The sequence below is a fragment of the Bicyclus anynana genome, chromosome 7, assembly GCF_947172395.1.
Source record: "Bicyclus anynana chromosome 7, ilBicAnyn1.1, whole genome shotgun sequence".
NCBI classification, from domain to species: Eukaryota; Metazoa; Arthropoda; class Insecta; order Lepidoptera; family Nymphalidae; genus Bicyclus; species Bicyclus anynana.
This window is the reverse complement of record NC_069089.1, coordinates 10,859,755-10,885,484: the sequence shown is the minus strand read 5'-3', so window position 1 is coordinate 10,885,484 and position 25,730 is coordinate 10,859,755. Positions and strand designations below refer to the sequence as shown.

The window sequence follows — 25,730 nt, the reverse complement described above, 5'->3', positions numbered from 1 at the left end:
TCTCTAGCGAATGGTTGCCACGGAGGGACATAAAAAATACTTTTTATATTTGACAATTCAAGATTTGGACCCTTGAAACCTAACCTAAACGTAACCTTCCAAAGCCTAACTCCATAATTGGCTTACATATTTACCTATGATAGGAAATGGGTTAACAAACTTTTAATGAATGAAAAATGAGGTATATCTGGCTACTGCAGCTCTCTCGCTACATTATCGTGTTATTTGAATCGACTTCCGTCTTATCATAACATCTTACTAACAACATGGTGTTTGTATAAATACACGGCTTGACATTAACTTGCGTTGATATTGTAGACAATAGTGTCGCCTGGGTTTTCTTAAAACAAGCTTATATCCGTTGCTTCGCTCGCATGGTTTAAACTTTAGCTTTATTTTGAATTCTTTATAGTTGATTATGTTGAAATTAACAATCTCTCAGCTTACATAATCATTATGTGAAAATGTCTTAGAATATAGAAAATATTATTATTTAATTGCCCGACCCAGGACTCGAACCCAGGAGCCCGTGCTCCGAAGCACTGGATCAACGTGCCAGTTGGCATAAATTCTCGTAAATTTGTTAGAATTAGACTACTTTTGTGTTGAATGTCCCGGAAAGCACATCACGTAAATACTTTAGCGATTAAAACGAATTTTCAATCGCGAAAGTATTCTTGTGATGTGAAATGAAGAGTGACAATTGATTAGAGCTATAGGCAGTTTCATGTGCCTGCCTGTGATTTTGGAATTACTAATTTCCCAAGTATTTAATTTCATGATACTAAAACATACATAAAACTTAAAAAAAATATCTCGGATATTTTCATTTCATTTTTGTATATGAAAATACGTTTACTGAGCTTGTTATAAGCTCAGCATATCTTATTCTACTGATAAATAGTTAAGCTTGTCTTTAAATAAACGTGACACTTTTACGGTTCTTATCTACTTTCTACTTATATGGAATCGTAAAATGTCGAGAACAATGCCGGTGTCCGACCCAAAACCTTTACAAAATTACCTCTCAAGACAGATAGCGAGAATATTGGGTCGGGAAAAAGGCTTAAGGGAAATTGATGTTACGATGTTTGTCCTGTTTTCGCGAAAATTACATTTGCGGTTTGCTAACACCTAACGCCCTATATTACATATATTGGCGCCGGGGGATTGCAGGTAACGTTAGTGTAGTACATTAAATAGCGGTCGAAGCCTGGCCCGAAATAACCATCTAGGGTAGTATCCAATTGGTACAAAGTAAAAACCTTATAGTTTTTATGTAGGACCACGGATACCGAAAATCGTTTTTCAAAGTGTAATTTGATAAGTTGTTTTTTACTGTCGTATTTCATAATACAACTCTTATTTTGTCATCGTAGGAATAAAAAAAAACGATACAAGTGAATTTCATTTTGATATCAGATTTATACAATCACTAGCTGACGCTGCGCGGTTTTACCCGCATGTTTTCCCACCCCGTTCCTGTACGAATACGAGGATAAATTATAGCCTATAGCCTTTCTCGATAAATCAGACCAGTAGTTCCTGCGATTAGCGCGTTCAATCAAACAAACAAACAAACTCTTCAGCTTTATAATATTAGTATAGATTATAATGGTTATCTATACTTCTATACTAATATTATAAAGAGGTAAAGTTTGTAAGTTTGTAAGTTTGTCACATTTTTTAAATGGGGTAATCTTCGGAACTACTGGTCCGATTTTAAAAATTCTTTCACCAGTAGAATGCTACATTATCGGGAAGTGCTATAGGCTATATTTTATATTGGTATTATATATATTAGCCGAGTTATCACAGTTTTTGTCATACAGGTCGGACTAAAAATCCTCTTAAACATACTTATTCGCATGCGCTGCCTTAACTATTGTGTAAAATTGAAATTAATGTATGGAGACTTCATGTATCTTTAAAAGTTCTACAAAAAAGTCCGCGACACCATATATCTCTCTTTTATATATCAGCAGATATAGTACCTTTTGTGTTTTAAAAATTATTATTTTATATACTTAGGTTTAAGTCATTATTTATACAACTAAACTTTAATCCTTATTAAAATAAATTATTTAATAATCACAAGGATATTATGGAGATAAGATTTCCCCTTTACAGTATGTTAATTACTTAAATAGTTTCGGAGATAATACAAAATTTCTAAAAGACGCAGAAATTCCGCTATATGACGCCCGGCGCTTTCATTTACGTAGTTCCCGTTCCCGTGTGAATATGGGGATCAAACATAGCCTATGACACTCGCAAATAACGTAGCTTTCTATTGGTAAAACAATCTTCCAAATCGGTCCAGTAGATCCAGAGATTACCTCCTACAACCACACGAACTTTACCTCTTTATATTATTAGCATAGAAGTCTCTATTTCTCTTGGTCATACCACCACTCTCGAAGGACTGGACCGATTTTGCTAAGGGTAGGAGTAAGATAGAGAAGTTACAGGGTAGGGTAGGGTACGGGTAGGGGTAGGGAAGCGTAAGGGTAGTGTAGGGGTAGGGTAGGTTTAGGGCCGGGTTTAGGGTAGTGGTAGGGTAGGGGTAGAGGTAGGGTAGTGGTAGGGTAGATTTACGGGTAGGATAGGGAAGTGGTAGGGTAGGGGTAGGATAGGCGTGAGATAGGGGTACGGGTGGGATAGGGGTATGAAAGGGATAGGGTACGGGAGGGTACGGGGAGGGTAGGGGTAGGATGGGGGTAGGGTGTAGGTAAGGTAGGGGTATGGTAGGGGTAGGTTTGGGGTAGGGTAGGGTTAGGGTGGGGGTAGGGGTAGGGTAGATGTAGGGGTTGGGTAGGGTAGGGTTGGGGTAGTGGTAGGGTAGGGTAGGGGTAGTAGTAAAGTTGACATCGAAATTTACGCGGACGAAGTCGCGGGCGTCCGCTAGTAGTTGTATATTTACATTACCAATAATTGTTTAAGCCAGATTTTAGAGTGGAATAGTTTTATTAGTACATTTTCTCTTCTTTAAGGGTTTTTTTTTTAAAATTTACTACATTGCTGATAGTTTTTGAGTTTAGTGAAGAAACTGATTCCCTATTTCAGGGTTTCGTTAAAAACTGCAATTTTGGCTTGCAAAAAATAAAAAAATAAGCCTTTCTCAGAATAAATTCTGCCGAATGAGTCAGATATATCGGTGGTATTTTTCCTGCCATTCTAACGATTATTTGCTTGTTTTACACTACTCGATCAGGCAGTATATTTTCAATTATAGGTATATTTTAATAGGTTGAACCCACTCATTGTTTACCGCAACCTGCGTTACTATTACATTAGAGAAATAAGACTAAGGAAAACACTGATTAGGGAAGAAGAATGGTTAATAAATTAAACAAAAGGAAATGGATTAACTATTACGCTAACAGGCGACGTATAGCCGTGGATGCTAATACCTTTTAGGACAGGGCGGGAGGTGCACCAACCAACCAACCTATGGTTTAATACAAAAAAAAAAATAGAGCAACCCCGATAGCCAAAAGACAAAAACATTTTTTATTAGAAAGTTTTTGTAAATTACCACTACCGACCTACTACATAAGCTCGTCGAATTCGTAGTTATAAAGAGGCGTAGTTATAAAGAGAAAATGTTTGATAGGACCTACCTGTATTTCTAAAATTAAGTGTACTTATGCATCTTCCGTTTATTCCAGATTTTGTTTTCAAGACAGTAATAGCAACTTCTCAATATCATTTACAATTACTTACCATTGGACTTTTATTGTGTAAGTTTAATAGAAGATAGTTTACCTACTATTATTTATTTGTGTCCCCTTTTCTCACAATCCCGAAACTGCGTTAGAAACGGATCACGTCCCACATTTGGAAAGGTCACCTCCTAACGACTATTTCTTTATGTGCTACTTTCTTCAGCGATAAAAGCTTTAAGTATTTTAACCGACTGGAAAGAATGAGTTCTATACTATAGTATTTATTAATGCGTTTGTTTTTAATTTGTTCTTCTCATGGACAGTGAAATATAATATTTTATCTATTAATTTCGAACATTTGATTTAAATGTCATGTCTTGGTCTTGAATGAGCCTGTGATATAGTTTTATCTTGGACGGTGTTTTTAGAAAGGTTGCCGCTAAGTTAAGTGACTGGGGTCATGGTTATCCTTATTATACCGAGGAAAATATAAGAAAATGTGCTTTATAATTTGATGATTTGTCTGGACTCTTGAAATCTTCCAAAGTCACCACAGTCAAAACTCTATAATTGGCCGTCGTACCTACTTACCTACGTAGAGACAAAGGCTAACAAGCCTTTTAGCCTGTATAAAATGGCTGAGGTATGTCTGGCTAACGCAAGTCTCGGTAAAAACTTGTTCATTTTGTATCGATATGACAATCCGAAAATTGTTTTTTTTTCGATATTCCCACTGAAACGCTTAGTTATTAAATAATCGAACAAATGCTAGTTGGACTCGCGTACAAAGGGTTTCGTATCTATCTGCTGTTTTTATAGAAAAACGGCAAAAAATAATTATCAGGTTTGTTGTATGGGACATATTTTATTCTGTTTTTTTTTTGTATTTGTGGAGCGGCAACAGAAATTCATCATGTGTGACAAATGCCTATAGCTATCACGGTTCATGAGATACATCCTGGTGACAGACGGGCGGACAGTGGAGTCTTAGTAAAAGGATCCATTCTACCCTTTGGGTATGGAACACTAAAAGTTACTATCAATGCGAACTACTACCACAACTACTAATGCGTATTCAACTTTTACTATTAACGATTTTCGGATGTTTTTTGACTGACGTACGAAAACGAATAGGCGAGAAAATAACTCGTAATTGCTGTCTACAAGAAGTATTTACTTTTAATTATTGAACTTTGTTTTCGTACACGGAAGACAGAAATGGATGACTAGACGAAACTCTTCTTTGTATTTTCCTTTGGTGTGTTATACGTAGCTACTTTATTCGCTGGATAGGCAAACGGTAATGTCTGGCCCGCCTCCCATGGGCATTGCATAGTTTAGGATCTTGTCTTTCTACGGTCATTGTGCTTGTTACACTACTCCGCGATCTATATCTAATGGTATACAAAATGCTCGGGAATATTTCCCATAACTTCAACGTGTTGACAAGCCCACTTATTGGAGCCGAACGGTATTTTTCAAAAAAGTAAACTATGGAGAAAAGTTTTACAAATTGTGTATTTTGTATAATCATAACGAAGCTAACACTTTGAAATATCATTTACCCAAATATCAGGCTCCTAACTTTTCCAGAATCTGAGATCCAGAACAATTTAAAATCTATTTACAAAATAAATATATTTTACTCCGAAAATATTCATTTTAGAACACACGTTCCTTAGACATTTTTAATTATTTTTCATCAGTCAGTCATCTTTGAGTTTTATATATTTAGATTGCGAAAATTACATCAAAATAATTTTAAAATTATCAATTAACTTCCGCAAAAGAACATCTGCTTCTATTCTATCTGCAATGACTAATATAAGTATTATACCCGAAGGTATTATACTCGCGGTCTCTAATTCTATACCAGACAGCTTTTCCCCTAAAAGCCCACTTAACGTTGAAGTGAACAAGCTTTCCCGAACCTCTCCGAAAATCGGATGAGAAAGCTCTCGAGTTTGTTATCTAAAGTACCTACAATATAAAACCATATGAACAGTACAATCACTCGAAAAAACGTTTAATTTGTTGAACGTAAAAAATACACGTACCTTTTTCCCTGGTATAACAGATCGACAATCTACTGTTCAATGACATATTTATTATACTCGTATGTAGTGGAGTAGCCACTAGCCACTCCTGTAGGTCGATCGATGTTACGTACACTTCAAAAGAAAATTTGGCTACCAAGTTTTCTATCATAGAAATACTAATACTTTTGTGCATCATGCTGTTAGCTATTACTTTGTAATATAACTTGGACGGCTATTGTTGTGTTCAGACTGGCAGGAGAAACGTCACCGCCTATCTTTTCTCGTAATCAGCCACTTCTCATCGGTTCCGTCGCTTTATTTTTTTATAGAATTTCTTGAAGAAAGAGGCCACGGTCTATCTGATTTTTAGTGGAAAACTATCGCCTATAACCGAGCCAAAGGCTGGAGGGACCCATAGGAGGTAAAAATTAAAAAAAAATATTCTAAGTTATACACATGATAATGTTCTCGAATGCTTCGTTCTGAAAAAATATTACCGAAATCAGCAAGGGAGACAATTAGTCTAATTTTATGAGTCACGTAGACTTTAAATTACACCAAACACTGGAAGGTCAAGAGCGGTTGACGATTACTGCTACGAGTAGATACATCTACACATGACACATCTATACTAACTATACTAAAAATGCGAAAGTAAGTCTGTTGAACTGCTAAACCGATTTGGACGAAATTTAGTATAGACATTGTGAATTTTATATTATTTTTCCCGAAATAATCCACGGCCTAAAAAAACAACAGATTTTACGTGAATGAAGTTGCGAGCGTCCGCTAGTTTTTTTTAATAGAACTTTTGGTTTGTAAACATCCAGCTAATGAAACGCTAAAAAGCTCTTAAAATATTAAATTCTTTCTGTCCACGCTTATATTTAAAGTAAACAATTGAAATGTAGCTCCATCCAGTGCTGCAGTTTTGCTTATTCCGGTGCAGTGTCGAGTGGCTCTTGTTTTCTGAATATCGCTCGCCCGGTGGATGCTGCTTGGAACAATTTTCATCTTACAAAACTTAATTGTAATGACACTATGCATATAAACACATAAAAAGTTATTCAAATTTTCTCAGAGTACTTGATATATCTAAACAATTCGTAATATTAACTTAGTACTATCGTTCGCTAACTAAACTAAGTACTTGAGCTACGAAATACGTAGGTACCTATGTTTGCAAATAGGAGTAGTGGAACTGAAAATATTAGAACTGTATTCGTTGGAAAACTATACTAAGTAGTCGTTTAATAACAAAACTGGAATACCATATAAAGATTCTTATAAACTAGTTTCAAAAAGGGTTCTGTGTATGTCTGTGGAATCGTATTTTCATAAAATTTAGGCCCCGTGTTTTTAATAGAGTAGAATTCCTCGTTAAGTATTTGTGAATATCGTAATTCGTAGCACCTTAGATGGTTATTGTGTTGATGGATGTCACATAGTAGATACTGAACCATAAGGTTACTGCATGATATTAACAATGGTGAAGCCACTCCTGCCAGTTTCCGATCAATGTTACGCCTTAGAATAAAAGTTAATTTCCTTGCTATCAATTTTGAACCAAAATATAACGATATTCCATTCCTTACGAAATAAGGAAATTTTCAATTTTGCGCGTAGGAATATTATAACGACGAAAAAGAGAGGCGTTATAGGCTAAAGGGTCTGTATATATAGCTCCTAAAATCTAAACGAATGGCATATTATTGTGCGTTAGATTGAAAGCCATTCCGAAAATATTGTAATTTTTCTATCATCATGAAAAGATTTGCGGACGTTATTCTAGCCAGATTCATGAGTTTTGGAGATTTCATACCGTAACTTATTATCCATATATTGTGTATATTAGGTAGTTCTAATTTACAGAAAAGACAACTTGATTTACGAAAGTACACAAAACCTAGGTATTATGGGAATTCAATAGGATAAGTATCAAGATTTTTTTAATGCACACACTTTCTACATGTAACTAAATAATGTCACAATACTTATTTATAAACAATATTAACAAAAAATACAAGTTTTACACGATACGAATTTTATGATGTTAATAAAAGCCCTGCGTACGTTTCATTAGTGTGTGGTACGTTTGTGAGCCTAACCATAACAATTCCACTAACCCCGTATTTTTCAAGCAAAAATATACGATAACGATATTCGCGTTGAACAACTGTGTTACGAATAAATGATTTTCAAAGTCAAACAAGAGCCTCGAGTAAACTTTACTTTTAAACAATTTGATGTTATTTTCTCAAAGTAATCCTGACTGTTCTGTTTGTTAACACACTCGCCGTTGTTCTAAATCTACAGGGATGTGCAAATAACGTAGCGTATCGATTTTCACTTTATGTAGTAACTGGCTCGAACTTTTGGGTTAATGTCTTCATTAATATGTGTCTAAACGGTAAGAAACTAATAAACAACAATTAGATTTATGAAATAATTACACTTTAGATCTCACATTAGCAGGACTCTCAAGCTGTATATCCAAACGATTAAATAAGCGATTTTATCGTTTAAATATATAATACAGCTTGGAGTCTTGAAAGACTGAAGGATATCTTCTCGTAAGCCCGTAGCGCAGTCTCTGCCATTAGAATTTATGATGATAAAGTTTTAGCAGAATTGCAATAAACATTATCTGTTATGTATTTATCATCTGTTATATATATTAACTGTATCCTAAACTTAACTATTTTAATTTTTCACTTGATATTTTTCTTTACTATGTATGTATTCGTGTGTATAAGATGTTGATGATGATGTGTATCAGATGTCCCACTTCAATAGACCATCACCTTAGTAACTTTTGCTTACAATGTCATAAGCGATAATGCCCTTTAAACGAATAATGATGCTGCTTTGCAGCAGAAATTACCACGAAGTTAGTATACCTAATGGACTACGGACTACGCGACATAAATAGCTCTACTACTCTTTGGCTAATCTATTTTACGTTGGATCTAACCTAATTATTTGAAATGTTCTAGTAGCATTCTAGCAATACTGCATTGGTTAGTTAGTAAAGGTTGTAATTTACAAAGGACAGGTAAATTTAATGCCGGGCATTTATTGTCGTGCGCTCTAATTTACCCTCCATATGTGTTGGAGTTTCAGTTAATTGGCGGCAACACCGAATGAAATGTTGAAATCAATCCAATTCCCTGTGTTATTGTAACAACGTTTTACGTTAGTTGAAGTTCGTTTACCTACGTTGCTAATGAAAACTACTACATTATTGTTGAAAAATTACGTACGAATCTTGAAAATCTCATTTTCGATCAAATATGAATTTGTAAGATCTAATAGTTCTTCTTAATCATTAACTCTTGGTTGCTAGGATATGCAAAGTTTGCTTTCTGCATGCTTCTTAGTTTCCCGTTGTGGAAACACGCGATTATATTTTTTCTTCATTTATCTTCTCTTTATCAGGCCCGCCCATGCTTTCCACCTGGCCCTTTGCCACCAAACTCAATTTAAACCTTTATTTCTGGAGATATAACCAAAGAACTTCTAGTTCCTGATATAGTAAACAGTGCTAATGTAGATTTAACTGTCTAAAATGTACATTCGCCGTTGTTCTCTTTGATCACTGTTCGCATTATGTTATTACCAAATATGTAGTAAACTGCTATAGGTTTTACTTTGGGAATGTTTGTATTTTACGACATTTTTATATCTTTTACGTTATATGTTTTGGCAATACATTTAAGGACGGCTTTAGCGTTTTCTGTGTTCTGTGTGGTACAAGTAGATCATATTGTATCCATTAATAATAAATGAATTCGTACCACGGGGCACAGGTGTCTTGACAAATTGTCACCATAAATTCTGTTCTCTTTATGACTGAATATAAACGAAAAAAGCAGTTAACATTGTTTCACGAGCCTGTCTTTCGGTTTGTGTTTGACTATCTCTGGCATCATTACTTCTAAACTAAGCATTGCTGTGCGATCTTTGTTGTTATAAAGCTCTTGATAATTCTCATTATGCTATATACGATGAAGATTCGATAAGCCGTTCGGAATATATCAGCGTTCTTCTATTCTGACATAAAGTGTGAAATTAATGACTTACGGGGTATTTTCAAAATTTTTAATGGTAACTTGTCTGTAATTACTCGTGTTCTACAGAATACAAAGACAACAGACTTCTATTAGCTATTAGTATTTGTTCAAGTAACAATTAATTGAAAATACAATTCAATTTATAGCTACAGGACGTATTTTCTGTAATTAATATTTTTTGTGTATCTATACGTTCTATCTGAGTATTTATTAACTTTTTTGCTATAGTTTCATATATGAATACGTCATCCTTATCGTACCTAGATTATAATCACAGTGATATATCGTAAAGGTGAATAATTGAATACTATATTACCTTGACGATCAGGTAATTACGTAATCTATATTAATAACTTACTATGGCACTCACCCTTAAGTATAGAGTTGTGGATTGCCTTCAACAGTATTAGTTCAATATGACGTAGAATAGCAGCAGTCATAATTAGATCGTCGCGTAGCACGCTGTTCTACTGTTGGCTACCCAACAATAACTGCGCCCAAGTCACTCTTACCTGGTTATGAAACTTCTGAACTAAACATAGTTATATCAGCAAAATGTTATTTAACCGCTCGTTTAGTTCGCGTCTGCGATATGGAGAAAGAGAACTTGTACTCGGTAACTAAAACTATTAGCTTTTTCACTGTAATAAGAAACTTCATCTGTAACTTAATATTCATATGAAGATCAAACTAAACATTTATTTTAAATTTGTTATATTAAACTAAATTTTACCTGGCCTAGATCTGATAGTGGCCGTGGTAGAATAAATATTTCATCGGCTTATTGATTATAGCCTTTGTGCCGTTATTACTAAGTTAAACAAATGGCATCCTTTGTTATAATATCTCGTCAAATTAATAGTTTCAAACAAGATTTCAGAGCAACATTGTCGATTTGCGTTTACTGAAAATGGAAGAAATATGATTCTGGAGACAATCTATACTAATATTATGAAAATTTAAAGTTTGTGGTGTTGTAGAGGGTAATCTCTGGATCTACTAAACTGATTTCGAAAATTCTTTTACCACTACAAAGCCACGTTATTTGTGAGTGTCATAGACTAAATATTTTATCCCCGTATTCCTACGGCAACGGGAACTACGCGGATGAAACCACGGGGCGTCGGCTAGTCTCCAATAAGCGTATAGTCCTAAATGAGAAGCTTTACATTTTGTTTTGAATTAATCTTTTGTTTGTATTCCATAACGCTGGTAAACAGCCGTTGACAGACAGTGATTAATGAAGCAGCAACTTTTGTCCGCGGTTTGATGCGTGTTTATTTTTCTTTTCTTTTCTTTATGGTGTTTTCTTTATGATTAAACGTCGTCGCCTCGTGGTGATGTTTGCAAAAAATTCGCAATTATTTTCCAATAATATAATCATATCAAAATGTTTTTATTACGCTCTAGAAATACATTTTAGCACTAATTAATACGTTTTCTATTTTGCGTGTTATCAAGTAACCAACACTACGTTCTATGGTTTCCTCTTTTGTTGTTAAAATATTGTACAAGTTTCGGCTTTGATTAAGGAATGACGAGCTTTTACATCACGTACATTATAATCAACTTATTTTTAATAGTCCACTGCACAGCACAAGCTTCCACTCTGTTAAGACAGAGAGTTTTGTATGTAACCTAATACCTAATTTAAACCTAATTTAATGACGTCAAATATTCATAGCGTTGTTCATGTAATAATTATGAATTAATTTATGCGACTGTATTCGATCATATCTGGTAACAATTTGAAAGAAAGAAAAACAAAATTGTGCCGTAGATCACAATGCTTATGTAAGCATTATCGTAGTGTTGATATCTCAACCACCTGGAATATCAAAATACAAGTAGTAGAAGCATCAAACACCACTCTGTCATGTTTAGCACAACCTTGAAAAAGGTAGTTCAGCATTGTGCCCTTATAAAGCAAGCGAAGTGCTGGACTAATTTCGCTTAAATAGCGTTCGGTATCTGAGTACAGGCGGTGCTGTAGTGGTGCATCATTTGTATGTGTGGCTCTTACATATACTCATATACAAGCTGTCTCTGGCTTCGGCAAAGCGTTACGAGCCGCGGCAAGCGACACAGCAGACGCTAATGATGTTGACACTAGACGTGAACAAGTTCATGGCACAGAGCATTCCGCACCACTACGTCTCGTTCGAGCGCTCTCGGCACCGCGCGATCGCACTCAGTGGCCTACTCAATGACCAAAGCTGTATTTGCAGGCATTCCAACTACATGTATGTTATATCTATGTTTTTCAGTACTTCTAGATACAGCCTTGAATTCATCAGCCCGTATTCGTTACATAAAGAAAAGATCTTTATTTATAAGTTTTGCCACATATCACATTCTGAATTGCAAATCTAAATTTAAAATTCAATAAAAAAAATCCTGTGATGTGTGTATAACCCACAAAATAGCCACACAAGCCTCTAAAGGCATTATTCTACATACTCCATTTAAAAAAAGTGTATGCAGCACCCTAACCCACATTGAAGCAGCTACGTGGATTTAAGTTCTACATCGCCTCCCTATCCCATCCCCCATAAGGAGAGGCCTAGCATTTTAGGTGGACAATCAAAATAGGCTGATGGTGATTATTCAACGTCTAATTGCTCGGATTATAAATGTTATACGATTGTTAGGGAATAAATAGTCACGCGTTAGATTTAAAACACATACAATGTTCTTCGGAACTTACACTACACATTTTGTGTTTCTATTAATGAGATTTGATTATTTACTTGTTTCTATTTATTATGTACGATAGCTGGCGCATGGTGCTTTTAACCTCAATTCGCTATTTTTATATTGTAAAAGGGAAGACTCAATCTTAAAGTTGACCGTAACTGCCGGAAGTTGCGCAATTTCATTAGGTAGAGTTTACCGCAACGGAAGCTTTATAGCGATGTTACTCTTTGATGTAATTTAGTGGCGGCGTCTTAACTTTGTGTATGTACAATTTGTGCTCCTCTAGCGGTTCTTGTAGCAGTTAGTGATCAACTTTGAGTTTCGTCGTCATCAACCCATATTCGGCTCACTGCTGAGCTCGAGTCTCCTCTCAGAATGAGAGGGGTTAGGCCAATAGTCCACCACGCTGGCCCAATGCGGATTGGCAGATTTCACACACACAGAGAATTAAGATAATTCTCTGGTATGCAGGTTTCCTCACGATGTTTTCCTTCACTGATTGAGACACGTGATATTTAATTTCTTAAAATGCACACAACTGAAAAGTTGGAGGTGCATGCCCTGGACCGGATTCGAACCCACACCCTCCGGAATCGGAGGCAGAGGTCATATCCACCTGGCTATCACGGCTCTCCTGGCTATCACGGCTCTACTTTGAGTTTACAACTGCTTAATTACAACATAGACATTTTTTATGATTCTTTTGTGCAATGGCGTTCAGGTATGGCACTGTTGTTACACCTATTTAAATCTATTGTCACGTAAAATTGTTTAAAAGTGACGATGCTATTTTTACGTTCAATTTTAAGGATTTGGTGTCAATGGTCTTTTTCAAACAGTTTATTTTTAGCTTCTCTAGGTAGTTACGGTGTCGCCTGAATATCTTATTTTTTTGTTGCTGGGAAATGCATGAATTTTGGCTAGTGGGAGGCTTCGGCCGTGGCTAGTTACCACCCTGCCGGTATTCAGCGATTTAGCGCTCCGGTACGATGTCGTGTAGAAACCGAAAGGGGTGTGGATTTTCATCTTCCTCCTAACAAGTTAGGCTGCTTATACTTTAGATTGCATCATCGCTTACCATCAGGTGAGATTGTATAGTCAAGTACTAACTTGTAAATAATAAAAAAAAAGAATGAGAACTATGTATGAGGATGCATATGCAGAACTGTTAAGTTTTGAGTGTATAGGATTCGCATGCTGATAAGCAACCAGATACCCTATAAAATCTAGCAGAGCCACCTGTGTCCTAGTAGGAACGTTAAGTTAACGTTAGGATTAGGTTAAGAATGAACGGAAGCATGCACTTATAGGAACTAATTTTCTACTAGCATACTGTGGAGATATCACCACGAAGATCAAATAGCGGTAATAGTCTCGCCGTGCCACTAAATACTAACTCTACTTCTCTATCGCCACGGTTGATACAGTCGCGTCAAAACGTTGGTGGAATTATCATTGTACCATTGTAGAGAATTCGATGATACTTGTTACAGAAAAAAAAAAATTGATTGTGGTGACCATTGCATAGAAAATAAAGCCAGAAAATTGTTTTTTTTTTTCTAAACATTTCACACAAACCACTATTTTTCCTCGTATGCGCCAAGAGAACACCCATGGCATGGTGTGGGAAAAGCCAGAAAAAGGTCCCTGTTCAGTATACTAATGTTATAAAGCTGAAGAGTTGATTGAACGCGCTAATCTCAGGAACTACTGGTCCGATTTGAAAAATTCTTTCAGTGTTAGATAGCCTATTTATCGGGGAAGGCTATATATTATCCCCATATTCCTACGGGAACGAGAACCACGCGGGTAAAACCGCGCGGCGTCAGCTAGTTGTTTTATTATTATAGCCAGGCTGTAACTGTCAATGCCCGTTTCTAGGCTCCATCATGTTCCACGTGCGGCGGCGGCCGTCGGACGCGCAACCTCGGCGGCGGAAGAAGAAGTCCAGCGTGGGCACGGGCAGCGCGCGGCCCGGCAACGAGCCCATGCTGGTGGAGGTGGCGCCCGACGGAGCCGCGCTCGAAAACGGCCGCCGCGTACGCATCACAGACCTTGTCGAGGTGGGCTATTTTAATTCTGATTCCGTCAGAAGAAGGGTTTTCTGGAAGACATCTGCCTTTGATTTGGAGGCCGTAGGTTTGGTTCCGGTCCGGGGCATGTGTCTTTGTGCATTTTATGAAATATCATGTGACTTAAACGGTGAAGGAACAAAATCGTGAGGAAACTTGCATTCCTGGGAATTTTCTTAATTCTCTATGTGTGTGAAGTCTGCCAATCTGCATTGGGCCAGCTATTGGTGTGATTTAAATAGTAAAGCTCCCAAACGCATATAAATATATTTTTAATTTGTAGTAAACGCTGAAAGGACTAGCTAAACTTTGATCACTTTTTGCGATGATTTTGTAGGCTACGTGCCTACAATATAAAACATGTCTATAGTATAAAATGTCGTTGTAGTAAACAATGCTTGCTATTTACTACGATATACGACCAAATATATAATACTGAAAGTATATAATTATTGGTCGTATATCGTAGTTGTTGTTTGTTGTTTACTACAACGATATTTTATTCTATAGACATGTTACGTGCCACGTGAGATATACGTCGTATATCTCACGAAAGTTCTAATGGCATAGAACACACGGCATACATGTTAACACAGTTTCGCGCGCCGCGCAGTGAATTCAAATGAGGAGTGGCTGCTACAGCTCGCTCGCTGCACCTCGAGTACCTTCCTAGCAACAGCGAATAACGATTCACGTTACGAACGTTCTAAAAGTCACAGTCATGACATTGAATCGTATAAAGAATACTAGACCGAAAGCCTGGGTTAGCCAGACATTCTTCATTTTAAGTTTCACTTTAAGTTTGTCAGCCTATAATCCTTTCTAAGCGTTAATATGAAGTTTGAACTAGTGGCTTTGGAAGATAGCATTTTTCAAATAGCAAGGGTCCAGACGAATGATTTTATTCTATTACAAATGTTACGTGCCTACGTAAATCATTGCAAAAAGTGATCCGAATTTAGGTAAGTAGGTACGCCACTGAATGCACATGTGCAGAATTTTGTGTTTACTTACATTATATATTTATGAATATATAGTTCATACACTTCCTAAACACTCAACTCGACATTGTAGACAATATTTAGGTTTTATTTGTTTGTTTGATTACTATGCGACTAAATGAAATTAAGACAATTAGCCACCTTTGTTCGCCTTAGTTTCGATGCGCTAAATAGAACTAAATTGTCTTAAAAACTAGGGTAATACAAAACATATAATTTTACTTAAATGTAGCCACATCATGCACAAAATATAAAGCGTATTAACATTTAAAATGAATACTTGTAAAAATAAATATAAAACTACATATATTTACGTTAATTTAAAAAAGAAGAAAGAACATAAATACAACGTAAAATAAATTAAAAGGAGCCAATTTATAACTTAACACTAATATTGGTAGCATAGACAGACAAACTTTTAGCCTTCCTAAAATGAGGTATGTCTAACTATTACAGGCCCTTCGTCTATAAATCATTAACAATGCAACATAGATGTAAACGGATACCGGTATCTCTATTTGAAACGAACTGTTGCCCTACCCTTGAATTTGAGAAATTGCTGTATTCACCCAAGTTCAAATTGATTTAGTTCGCAATTTCGATTTGAGGGAATCACATTATGTGCTTAAAGGTATGTTCCAGAACAGAAAACGTTTACAAATAATTTTGAAAAAGCTATTACGTTCGCAAAATTCGTTCTTAGCGGATGCCTACTAACTCTGAATTAACACCCTGCCAAATTTTAACTAACTTTGTTGCGTCAAGCGGTTTTCGAAATTTCGTTATGAGTGACCTTTCTCCTTTATATATTTAGAATAAGATGCTTTAAAAAGATAAACGATTTATTGTTACAACAAATAAATCTTTATGAACTAAAATAAAATTATTGTGAGATATCCGTCAAAATTTTTGATTTACAAAACATTCTCATTTTCTTCTTATTTGAAATAATGAATGTCCTTGGAACTAATGACCATTTCTTAGAATACACAAGTATTTTCTTTCAAATATAACCAGATATTTGTTGTATAAAATATAAGTTTTATCTGAGCAGTTTAGCTTAGATTGGGCAAGCAGTTTATACCAAATAATACACTTGTTATTAAATATTTTTAGATGTTTAATTTTTACAATGTATAGCTTACGGACTTGTAATTTGCGTGCATACATTCAAAGCTTGACCGTAGCGTGGCCAACCTATATTTTTTTAGAACACAGAATAGTATTACGACACTTTGAAAGAATTTAACTTACATATTAAACAGAAATGATTCCTCGAACGTGAATTTATTTTACGCTATCATCTATTATTTAGTAATTTCTTACTTATTCTTTAAATAATGTTTATAATATGTTAATTTTTTAATATTTAAATAATTAAAAAGCTAGTTTTTTGAATCAAAAATCATCATCATAATCATATCAAATCAACAATCGATGGATGTCCACTGCAGGACATAGATTTTTGTAGGAACTTCAAAACATCACGATTCCGAGCTGCCTGCATCCAGAGAATCTGTGACACGCTTGATGTCGTCAGTTCACCTGGTAGGGGGTCGACAAACACTGCACTTACTAGTGCGGGGCGTGGTTCCAGCAACTTGGGACCCCCAACGTCCATTGGCTCCACAAACTATGTGCCCGCCCATTGCAACTCCAACTTCGCGAACTTTCTTGAGCTATGACTGTGACTTTGGTTCTTGACTGATAGCCTCATTTCTGATCATCGATAATCGATCAGAGATACTCCGAGCATAGCTCGTTCCATCGCTCAATGTGTGACTCTGAGTCTTCTTATGAGTAGCCCATAGTTAGCGACCAAGTATTGGAACCATAGGTCATCGTCCGAAGACTTGTCTTCAGACAACAAGGAATTTTGGACGAAAAGATATCGCAAAGTTTTCCGAATGCTGTCGAGTTGGATTTGGCGGTTCACCTTTTTCTTTTAATTGGACCTATCTAACTGGACCATAATATGTCCTAGGTACGAGTATATGTATTCACCTATAATGTCGAGTGCAGCGTTCTCAACTATAACAGGGTGGAGCTAATGCACATTCTTGTATCGTTGCACCCATTATATTTATATTAAAAATATTTTCATTTACATTTATTTTTGTTGTCTAGGTTGGTTCCGGTAACGGCACCGCGCTGCAGCTGTACGGGCCGTCCATACAGCCGCGCCACTGTGTGGTGGCGCCGGCGGAGGGCGGCGGGTACAGTGTCACGCCGCTGCACGCCGACGCGCACGTCTACGTCAACGGGCGGCGCACGATGCACACGCAGCGGTTGCAGGTTAGTGCTGGTAACTACAGCTCGCTCCAGCCGCGCATTGTTATCATCAGGTGAGATTGTAGTCAAGTTAGCCCTTGACTACAATCTCACCTGATGGTAAGTGAGATTGCAGTCTAAGATGGAAGCCGGCTAACTTGTTAGAAGGAGGATGAAAATCCACACCCCTTTCGGTTTCTACACGGCATCGTACCGGAACGCTAAATCGCTTGGCGATACGTCTTTGCCGGTAGGGTGGTAACTAGCCACGGCCGTAGCCTCCCACCAGCCAGACCTGGACCAATTAAGAAAATCTCAATCTGCCCAGCCGGGGATCGAACCCAGGACCTCCGTTTTGTAAATCCACCGCGCATACCTCTGCGCCATAGAGGTCGTCGTTATGTAAAATGATAGCTTATTTTATTCTTACTTCTTTGTATTAAGTTGCCTTTGATCTATTTATGTTCTATCTGCTGCGAACCTTTGTAAAAGTAGATGTTTTGTTTTTGACGTCTCCTAAGTAAACTCTGCTCTAGAGAAAGCAAATTATTTGTATCCCCGACATGCACTTCCATTTTATTTGTGTAAATAAATCCATTTGCTAGCCGAGCGTGCAACGTACAGCCCTCATAAAATATTACAGTGACTTGCGCAACTGCAACACAGTAGCGGATCCAGAGGGGGCTAACGGGCTTAGGCATTAACACCCCCTATTTTAAATCATCTGACGTCATCCTATTGTAACAAGTACCTACAAGCATTATCAATAAAATTTGAAAATGTCGTAAAAATAGTTAGTATTTTATGATAGTAAATTCAACTTAATGTATAAATACGCCTCTGTGTCGCGTGCTAAAAACCCTGAACGAACACGTCCTTAATATCAAGAACCTACATTTTCTGATATTTTTTACATCAATGATAGCAAGTGTTTAAGTTTAGGATTCCATATTTTTGTATGAAAGTTTATATTTTAGAAGTACATGTGGATTTCAAATACACGCTTACACTTATATATTACAACTTTTTAATATAACATTTTGTTCACTATAGCATGGCTGCTTGCTCAAATTCGGTCGAGTTTCTACGTTCCGCTTCGTGGATCCGATGCAAGAGAACATCATTAATAGAAATTTATCGCAGTCCCAGCACTACGGCTCCGGCTCCATATACGACAGGTGAAGTTACATTCTAACACGTACAGATCAGTGTTGTGAATAGATATCTAATACCTTGCGTTAGATATAGCTATTAGTCAATAGTAAGCTTAGTATAGTTCGGTAGTGACACACGAAACACTTAGCATTGTTCTTTTATACCTACTATTCTCTTTCAATTCTAACTTTACGATCGCCACCGAACCGTCGCTTCCTTAATCACTTTTAAATGTTGTGTTCTATTATGTTTGTCATCGATCATTGTTATTTTCTTTGGTTGCATGTTTCTGTCACTGGCTCACCGACATGCGCTTGTGTATTGCCCTTCCCGCGTTAGATCGCCGTCGGGCGAGCAGCGGAACAGCGGCGCCATGTCGCCGACGTCGCTGGCGTCGCACCAGCCCGACGCGCTGGACGCCAACGCCAACGTGACCGACGACTACCCGCGCGCCGTCAGCCCCGCGTCGCACGACTACGCGTACAACGCTGACTCCTCCCACGCGCCGTACAACAACAACACGCTGAAGCTCGACAACGAGTCGCTCATGATGTCGCAGCACCTCAACGACTCCAAGGGCGACTACATCAGAGACGAGCACTCGGGGTCGGTCTACGAGCAGGAGCACAGCGCTCCCGGTCGCGGGCCCAGCGCGCAGTACAAAGACAACTACGAGACAACGTTCGACTTGGACGGCAACGTGGAAACCAAAAGTATCTGTAGCGCTAAAAGTGGGGGATCGGGCCACGATAACAGGTATTCTAATTATTCTATTAAATGTATCTATGTAAATTCTTTGTCCGTTTTTAATATTATGTCAATCTGTTAATTGTCTTACAATTAGCTCTAGTTTTACCCTAAAATTTCCATAAAACACCACACACGTCACATGCACATTCAAATGTACTTTTTTTTTTAATTTATACCGTAGTTTGCTCATTCATCTCATTATACCCGTAGCGAAATTCTATTGAATACATACAATAATTAAAGAAAATTCTATTTGAAATTCACGTCTCATTAATTTTTGTACATTTTTGTTTCAAAAATTGTGGAATCTCTTCATTCTGTTACAGCAAAATATTTTGAACCTCTAAATAAATACTCGCTAGGTTATGTTATGTATGTGATGTCGCAATATAATTAAAAACATAATATTAAACTATTTACTAGAGAAATTTTGTATCACATACAATAATAACGTATGTCATATCACATTTTCAACTCCCTGAACATACTCGTAGATTTGGTATAAACAGTTTTGTAAATATAGTTAAAAAATTCCCGTCTTATAATGCATTCGAGTAGTTAGCGATGTCAATCTCGGAAAAAGGCATACTCGTGATGTCAACTCTCTCGAGTATTTGTGTAAAATTATTAACCAGAAGACTTGACTGTTATTTTAAAATCAAAGATACCTAAGGATTATATCTCCAGTAAGAATAATTGTCGTATTTAGTGAGTCAAGATCACCATACTGTGTTCTAATCTTCGAAATATGGCTAAGTTTCTGGAATTCAGACAAGAGTCGTTCGTGTAACAGGAGCGGTATGGGCAGTATAGCGCGTAGTGGTCAAGAGGCCATCCTGCCGGCTGTGCTGGAGTTTCCTGAGGCGGGGCAGGCACAGTTCCTGGCCGCAGTCATCACTCACCTCGACCCTCACGCACCGGCCTTCAAGCTCGCACCAGTGTACACGCTCTACCTGTGCGCAAGGTAACGTATGAAAACGATTTGATTAAAGATTCAGGTTGGTTATTCGGCTCGAAGGACCATATTTTCTCACATAAGTAATTCTAGTTAAACGCTAAAATATATTCTACTGACGATAGATATAGTAGAATGTTGTTTACTACATTTATTTGGGCTAAAAATAACAAGAATATAATACAAATTATTCATATTATATTATTTTGATTTGAAGTTTTTAGCTTTTTTAAATTAAAATATTTCACGGGTAGGAAGTTTTAGCTTTGGAATTAATTATAACAAATAACAGGGCAAATTAAATTCAAGCTTCTAAGGGTGAAGAGAATGAGAAAAGAATACCTCAGATTAAAATAATGTGTCAGGATATATCATAATTATGTCTTTGTAGGCATGTTTGCGGAACCTTGTTTGCGCTACCTTGTGCGTGTTCTGAGACGTAGTTGACCATAACTTTATTACAACATTAGCGTGACAAACTGTCACGGTGTTTTAATTAAAAACATTTCTCAGCCTAATTATTCATTTCCAGATATCGTGCGTCGACCCATTATCGGCCGGAGCTGACACCTACGGAGCGAGCTCATAAACTGACCGCATTTCTGCACCACGTCGCTACACTTATTCACGCCACCGTTCAGGTATAAATGGTTGTTATTTATTATTTAAGTACAGATAATTAGAAAAATACTTGAGGTAAACGCAAATTGTAATTTCAGTTTAAAAACGGCCAAAGTTCATTTTGTCAACTTAAAGACCATCATAGCTGGTTAATGAATATTGGATTAAAAATATTGTTACATACACTTTCGTTTTTATAACATAACAAATAAGCTTTTATTTGTTTATATCGATTCATTTATTTTGTGTGCATGAGAAGGGCTTGATTAATTATTCAAAAATAAACAAATTAACAAAGTCATTAATAAATTGATAATTTACTATTAACGTTTCAGTATAATTTTGAAGAAAAGTATCATCCATATATTTGCAGAAATTAAAGTCACTTCTGAACACAATATTACTTAATTTAATACGTGCGTAGAGCGTAATCACTATAGTCTGGCAATTTCGTTGATAACACTACCATGATATGCGGGCGACAGGGGGAAAGACTGCGGGGAAGTGACGTGCATCAGTCGTGGGTTTTTCATTCATCGCTACACGCCCACCGCTCCGGGGTAGTGTTACGAAAGAAGTTGCCAAGCTATACAAACATTACTAATTTAATTACATTTTATATTTCAGGAACGGTGTACGGATTCTGCAGCGCAAGCATTTTGGATGGCAAATGCGAGTGAATTACTGCATTTCTTGAAATGTGATCGTCATATATCGTCGTTTTCTACGCAAGCGCAAGACTTATTGCCCACGACTGTACAAAATGCGTTCAGGTACAATATGACTTGCTTCTCGCCCTTAAATTTTTTGTATTCTAGCCACAGATTAATCAATAATATACAGATGGAGTGTACGGAACACGACGGTGTCGTAGCCGCTCCAAATACAATATTCAAAAAGTAATACATTTTCGAGTCAGTACTACACGAACCGTCGCATCAGTTTTTTTCAATGTTATTAAAAACATGGCGTCTTATGTTTTTTAAATAATTTAAAAACTGTTCACAAAAACTAAAGAAATAAGATGGATTATTTTTTTATTGGTAATTATTGATAATTATATTAATTTACGTAATTGTTGTTAGTGTTAAATTTTGAAATACAAATTATGAAAAAATATTGTATGTGCGGTTGTCTAGGAAACGCGTGACGTTTTTTTTTATGGATTGCACCGGCTTAATACGTTACTTGAAAAGACTCACTCTGGTTACTCTATGATTCTAGTATTCAAAGCCCCCAATGGATGAGTATAAGTTTAGGAACTACGATTAGATATAATAAAGTTGATTGCTAAAACAATACCTTACGATTTGCACTAGTTACAGGCAACTTCAATTAAAAAAAATTACAGAATTGAAAAAGTGATAGTGATGATACAGAAGTAACGGCCTTCTATCGTGTTAACGTAGATTTGTTTATGATTTTTAACAAAAATCAGATCTTTATAATCTCAATCACAACAGGTACAGCATTGAAAAAACTGATTAAAGATAGAATAATTTTAAAAATCCGAAATGAACATTTAAAAAATATTACTTAGTCGCCCCAGGGATTTTTCAAACTACTCAAATTAGTAATAAACTAGTCAACTAACTAGTCAAATTAGGTGATGTATATTTCTATTTGCGTTTTATCCATTAACTACGGGACACCCCATATATAAGATAGCCGTGATATCCCACTAGACATGATGAAGTATATTGTCACCATTCAGCAAAAAGTCACTATGTCGAAAAAGTATAAATTGCCATTTTGAGTTGTATACCATTAAATTTCTCATTTCAAATAATATCTCAAAACAATGATTTACAAGTTAGGGTTCGTTTACATGAGCGGCAACTCTACCGACGACCGCAGTCCGACTGCATTCAGCTACGTCTCTGCGGCGCCGCTGATTGCAGTCGACTGCAGTCGTCGGTATCAGCTGCGGCTCGTGTAAATGAACACTTAAGAGTGTGCAATATATAATTTGGTGGTTACAAATGGTTCTCGATCTCAGATTCTGGAAAAGTTAGGAGCCTGATATTTGGGTAAATGATATTTCAAAGTGTTAGCTTCGTTATGATTACAAATACACAATTTTTAAAAAAAGAAAAGAAAGTTTATTTTTTTAAAAATACATGTTTTGTTCACATTTTGCTTTCAATCTCAGGAAAAGCAAACTTATTTTCTTAAATTTTTGTTTTGTATAGAAAATTAGGTATATATCTTGAACATGGCCATTTTGTTTTTCGTTATGTTGTTTAATTTACTTGCAATTAGGTAAAAATGGTTTTGGTGCTCACGTCGCGTCGCGCGTCAGTCGCTACGTGCTTTTCACTCACGTGAAAGTCATAATTCGGTGTCTCGCTTGCGCTGCGAATTTTATCCATATCGTACCGACTTGCTGCGCGCTCTTAATGACTCGCTCTATGGGGAGAGTAATGAATGTGTCGTATTTATTTTGTTCCAGCAACCTAGTGTCATGTTTCCAAGAGGAGTTGTCCCGCGCGCTGGCGGAGCTGACGAGCCCGGCGGCGGCGGACGCGACCGAAGCCACCGCGCCAACGCTGCAGGCGCTGGCGGCCGCCATGGTGCTGCTGCGACGCTGCCGGGTCAACGCCGCGCTCACCATACAGCTGTTCTCGCACCTCTTCCACTACATCAACGCCGTGTGCTTCAACAAGGTATGTTGTGGCCTCAGACCAATTATAGAAGGACCTGTATCGCACTCATTGTCACGAACAAAATTGTCTGTCATTTTCTGAGGAAAACGAGCTTAGATTTGGTATATATCTTATACTAACCTAAAAGTTTTTGCCCGTTTTTTACACAATTCAATTAAACAAAAAGGTTTTTACGGAGCTCTTTAACCGACGAACACGATTAAAAATATTTAACATCGATTCTATAGAGACAGTTTTTATAATCGCATTAGATCGTTGATCATATACTTTGACAGAAAAGTAACGTCTAGCGAGGCAGGTCCTATACAATAATCGGTCTGAGGTTGTGGCGCAACAATGCTTGTTATTTTTTTCTGTTAATACTAGCTAATGCCACGCGGGTGAAACCGCGCGGCATTAGCTAGTTCCCGTTCTTGTAGGAATACGTGGATAATATATAGCCTATAGCCTTCCTCAAAAATGGGCTATCTATAACACTGAAAGAATTTTTCAAATCAGACCGGTAGTTCCTGAGATTAGCGCGTTCAACCAAACAAACAAACTCTTCAGCTTTACAGTATTAGTATAGATTAGTTGACCCATTTAATGGTATGTGCAAAAACATAAACAAAAAAACATCACAGGGCATGCCAACTGGCTAGACATGTAATAGAGAAAAAAAAGTACAAGTAACTTTGGCCATACGAGTATACTATATAGCCGAACTAAATTTCTGGTCATTCCAATATTCTATAACGCCTGTAAATTATTCTTCAACGTACAGTGACAGATAGAGGAACATTTTAATAGTACAGATTCTTTGTATATATATAGAAAATGTCTTAAGTTATAATAGGATGATATTGTATATTACGATGGTCGCAGCTGGTGACGGAGGCGGGCACAGTGAGCGCGCGCTGGGGCGCGGCGCTGTCGGCGCGGCTCGCGCTCGTGGCGGCGTGGGCGGAGCGCCAGGGGCTGGAGCTGGCTGCCGACTGCCATCTCGCGCGCACGCACCAAGCAGGTATGGAGAGTAAGGGAGAAGGAACATTTGTGAACCAGTTTATGTTGACACAACTAATCACTCTGGTTATGTTCCACTTGGCAATCAGAGCGTCCAAAATACTTGTGCAGTTATTCCACATGACGATTGACGACCGTGGTCGTTTTTGTCGGGTTGAAAAGGTCACCGATGACGTCACGATAGGCTTACAACGACCATTCCACTTGAGTTTCTGATTGCAACGCCCGCATGCAAATGTAACGGGACAAAGCTGGTCGTAAGCGTGATCGTTAGAATCCCTCAGAGCGGGGGCACACGAGCGGTGCGGCGCCGCAACGTTGTTATGTCGCAGCGGCGCCGTAGCAGTATTGGACAGTCTGTTAATAAAGTAAAGTTGTGACTCATGAACAACTGAGCGGTGCCGCTCCGACGTCGCAACGCATTCACTACTCCCCATCTCGTCTCGGTGGTTGCAAGTCCGGTGCGGCGCCGGAGCGCATCGTGTGACATGGCACAGATATTTCTATATAAGATGACGCAGCGACACCGGTCCGGCGCCGCACCGCCGCCGCCGTCGCAATGCATCGTGTGCACCCGCTCTAAGTAGAACGTAGCCACTATAGCTCCAGATCCCAAATTAAACCACTGTCTAATAATCTATGCATTCTCTTGTAACTCTTATGTTTAGTATCGTTATGTTCTTATTTTCTGTAATATAATAAATGCAATATCTAAATGACAAAATAGTGTGTATCCCCTACAGCTGGTGTAACATCTGAC

General features: G+C 37.4%; 1 protein-coding gene across 7 annotated transcripts in view; it reads left to right on the top strand.

Moving 5' to 3' along the window:
• Nucleotides 1–25,730, top strand: part of LOC112048584 (afadin) — an 87,882-nt gene that overhangs the window by 39,077 nt on the left and 23,075 nt on the right. For all 7 annotated transcript variants that reach the window (XM_052882688.1, XM_052882689.1, XM_024086174.2 and 4 more), the window contains 9 exons: nt 14,359–14,540; nt 17,678–17,845; nt 18,875–18,999; nt 19,316–19,732; nt 20,520–20,690; nt 21,214–21,322; nt 21,930–22,075; nt 23,755–23,968; nt 24,833–24,971. In XM_052882688.1, the coding sequence (XP_052738648.1) occupies nt 14,359–14,540; nt 17,678–17,845; nt 18,875–18,999; nt 19,316–19,732; nt 20,520–20,690; nt 21,214–21,322; nt 21,930–22,075; nt 23,755–23,968; nt 24,833–24,971 (1,671 nt within the window). The remainder of the gene's footprint in view (nt 1–14,358; nt 14,541–17,677; nt 17,846–18,874; nt 19,000–19,315; nt 19,733–20,519; nt 20,691–21,213; nt 21,323–21,929; nt 22,076–23,754; nt 23,969–24,832; nt 24,972–25,730) is intronic.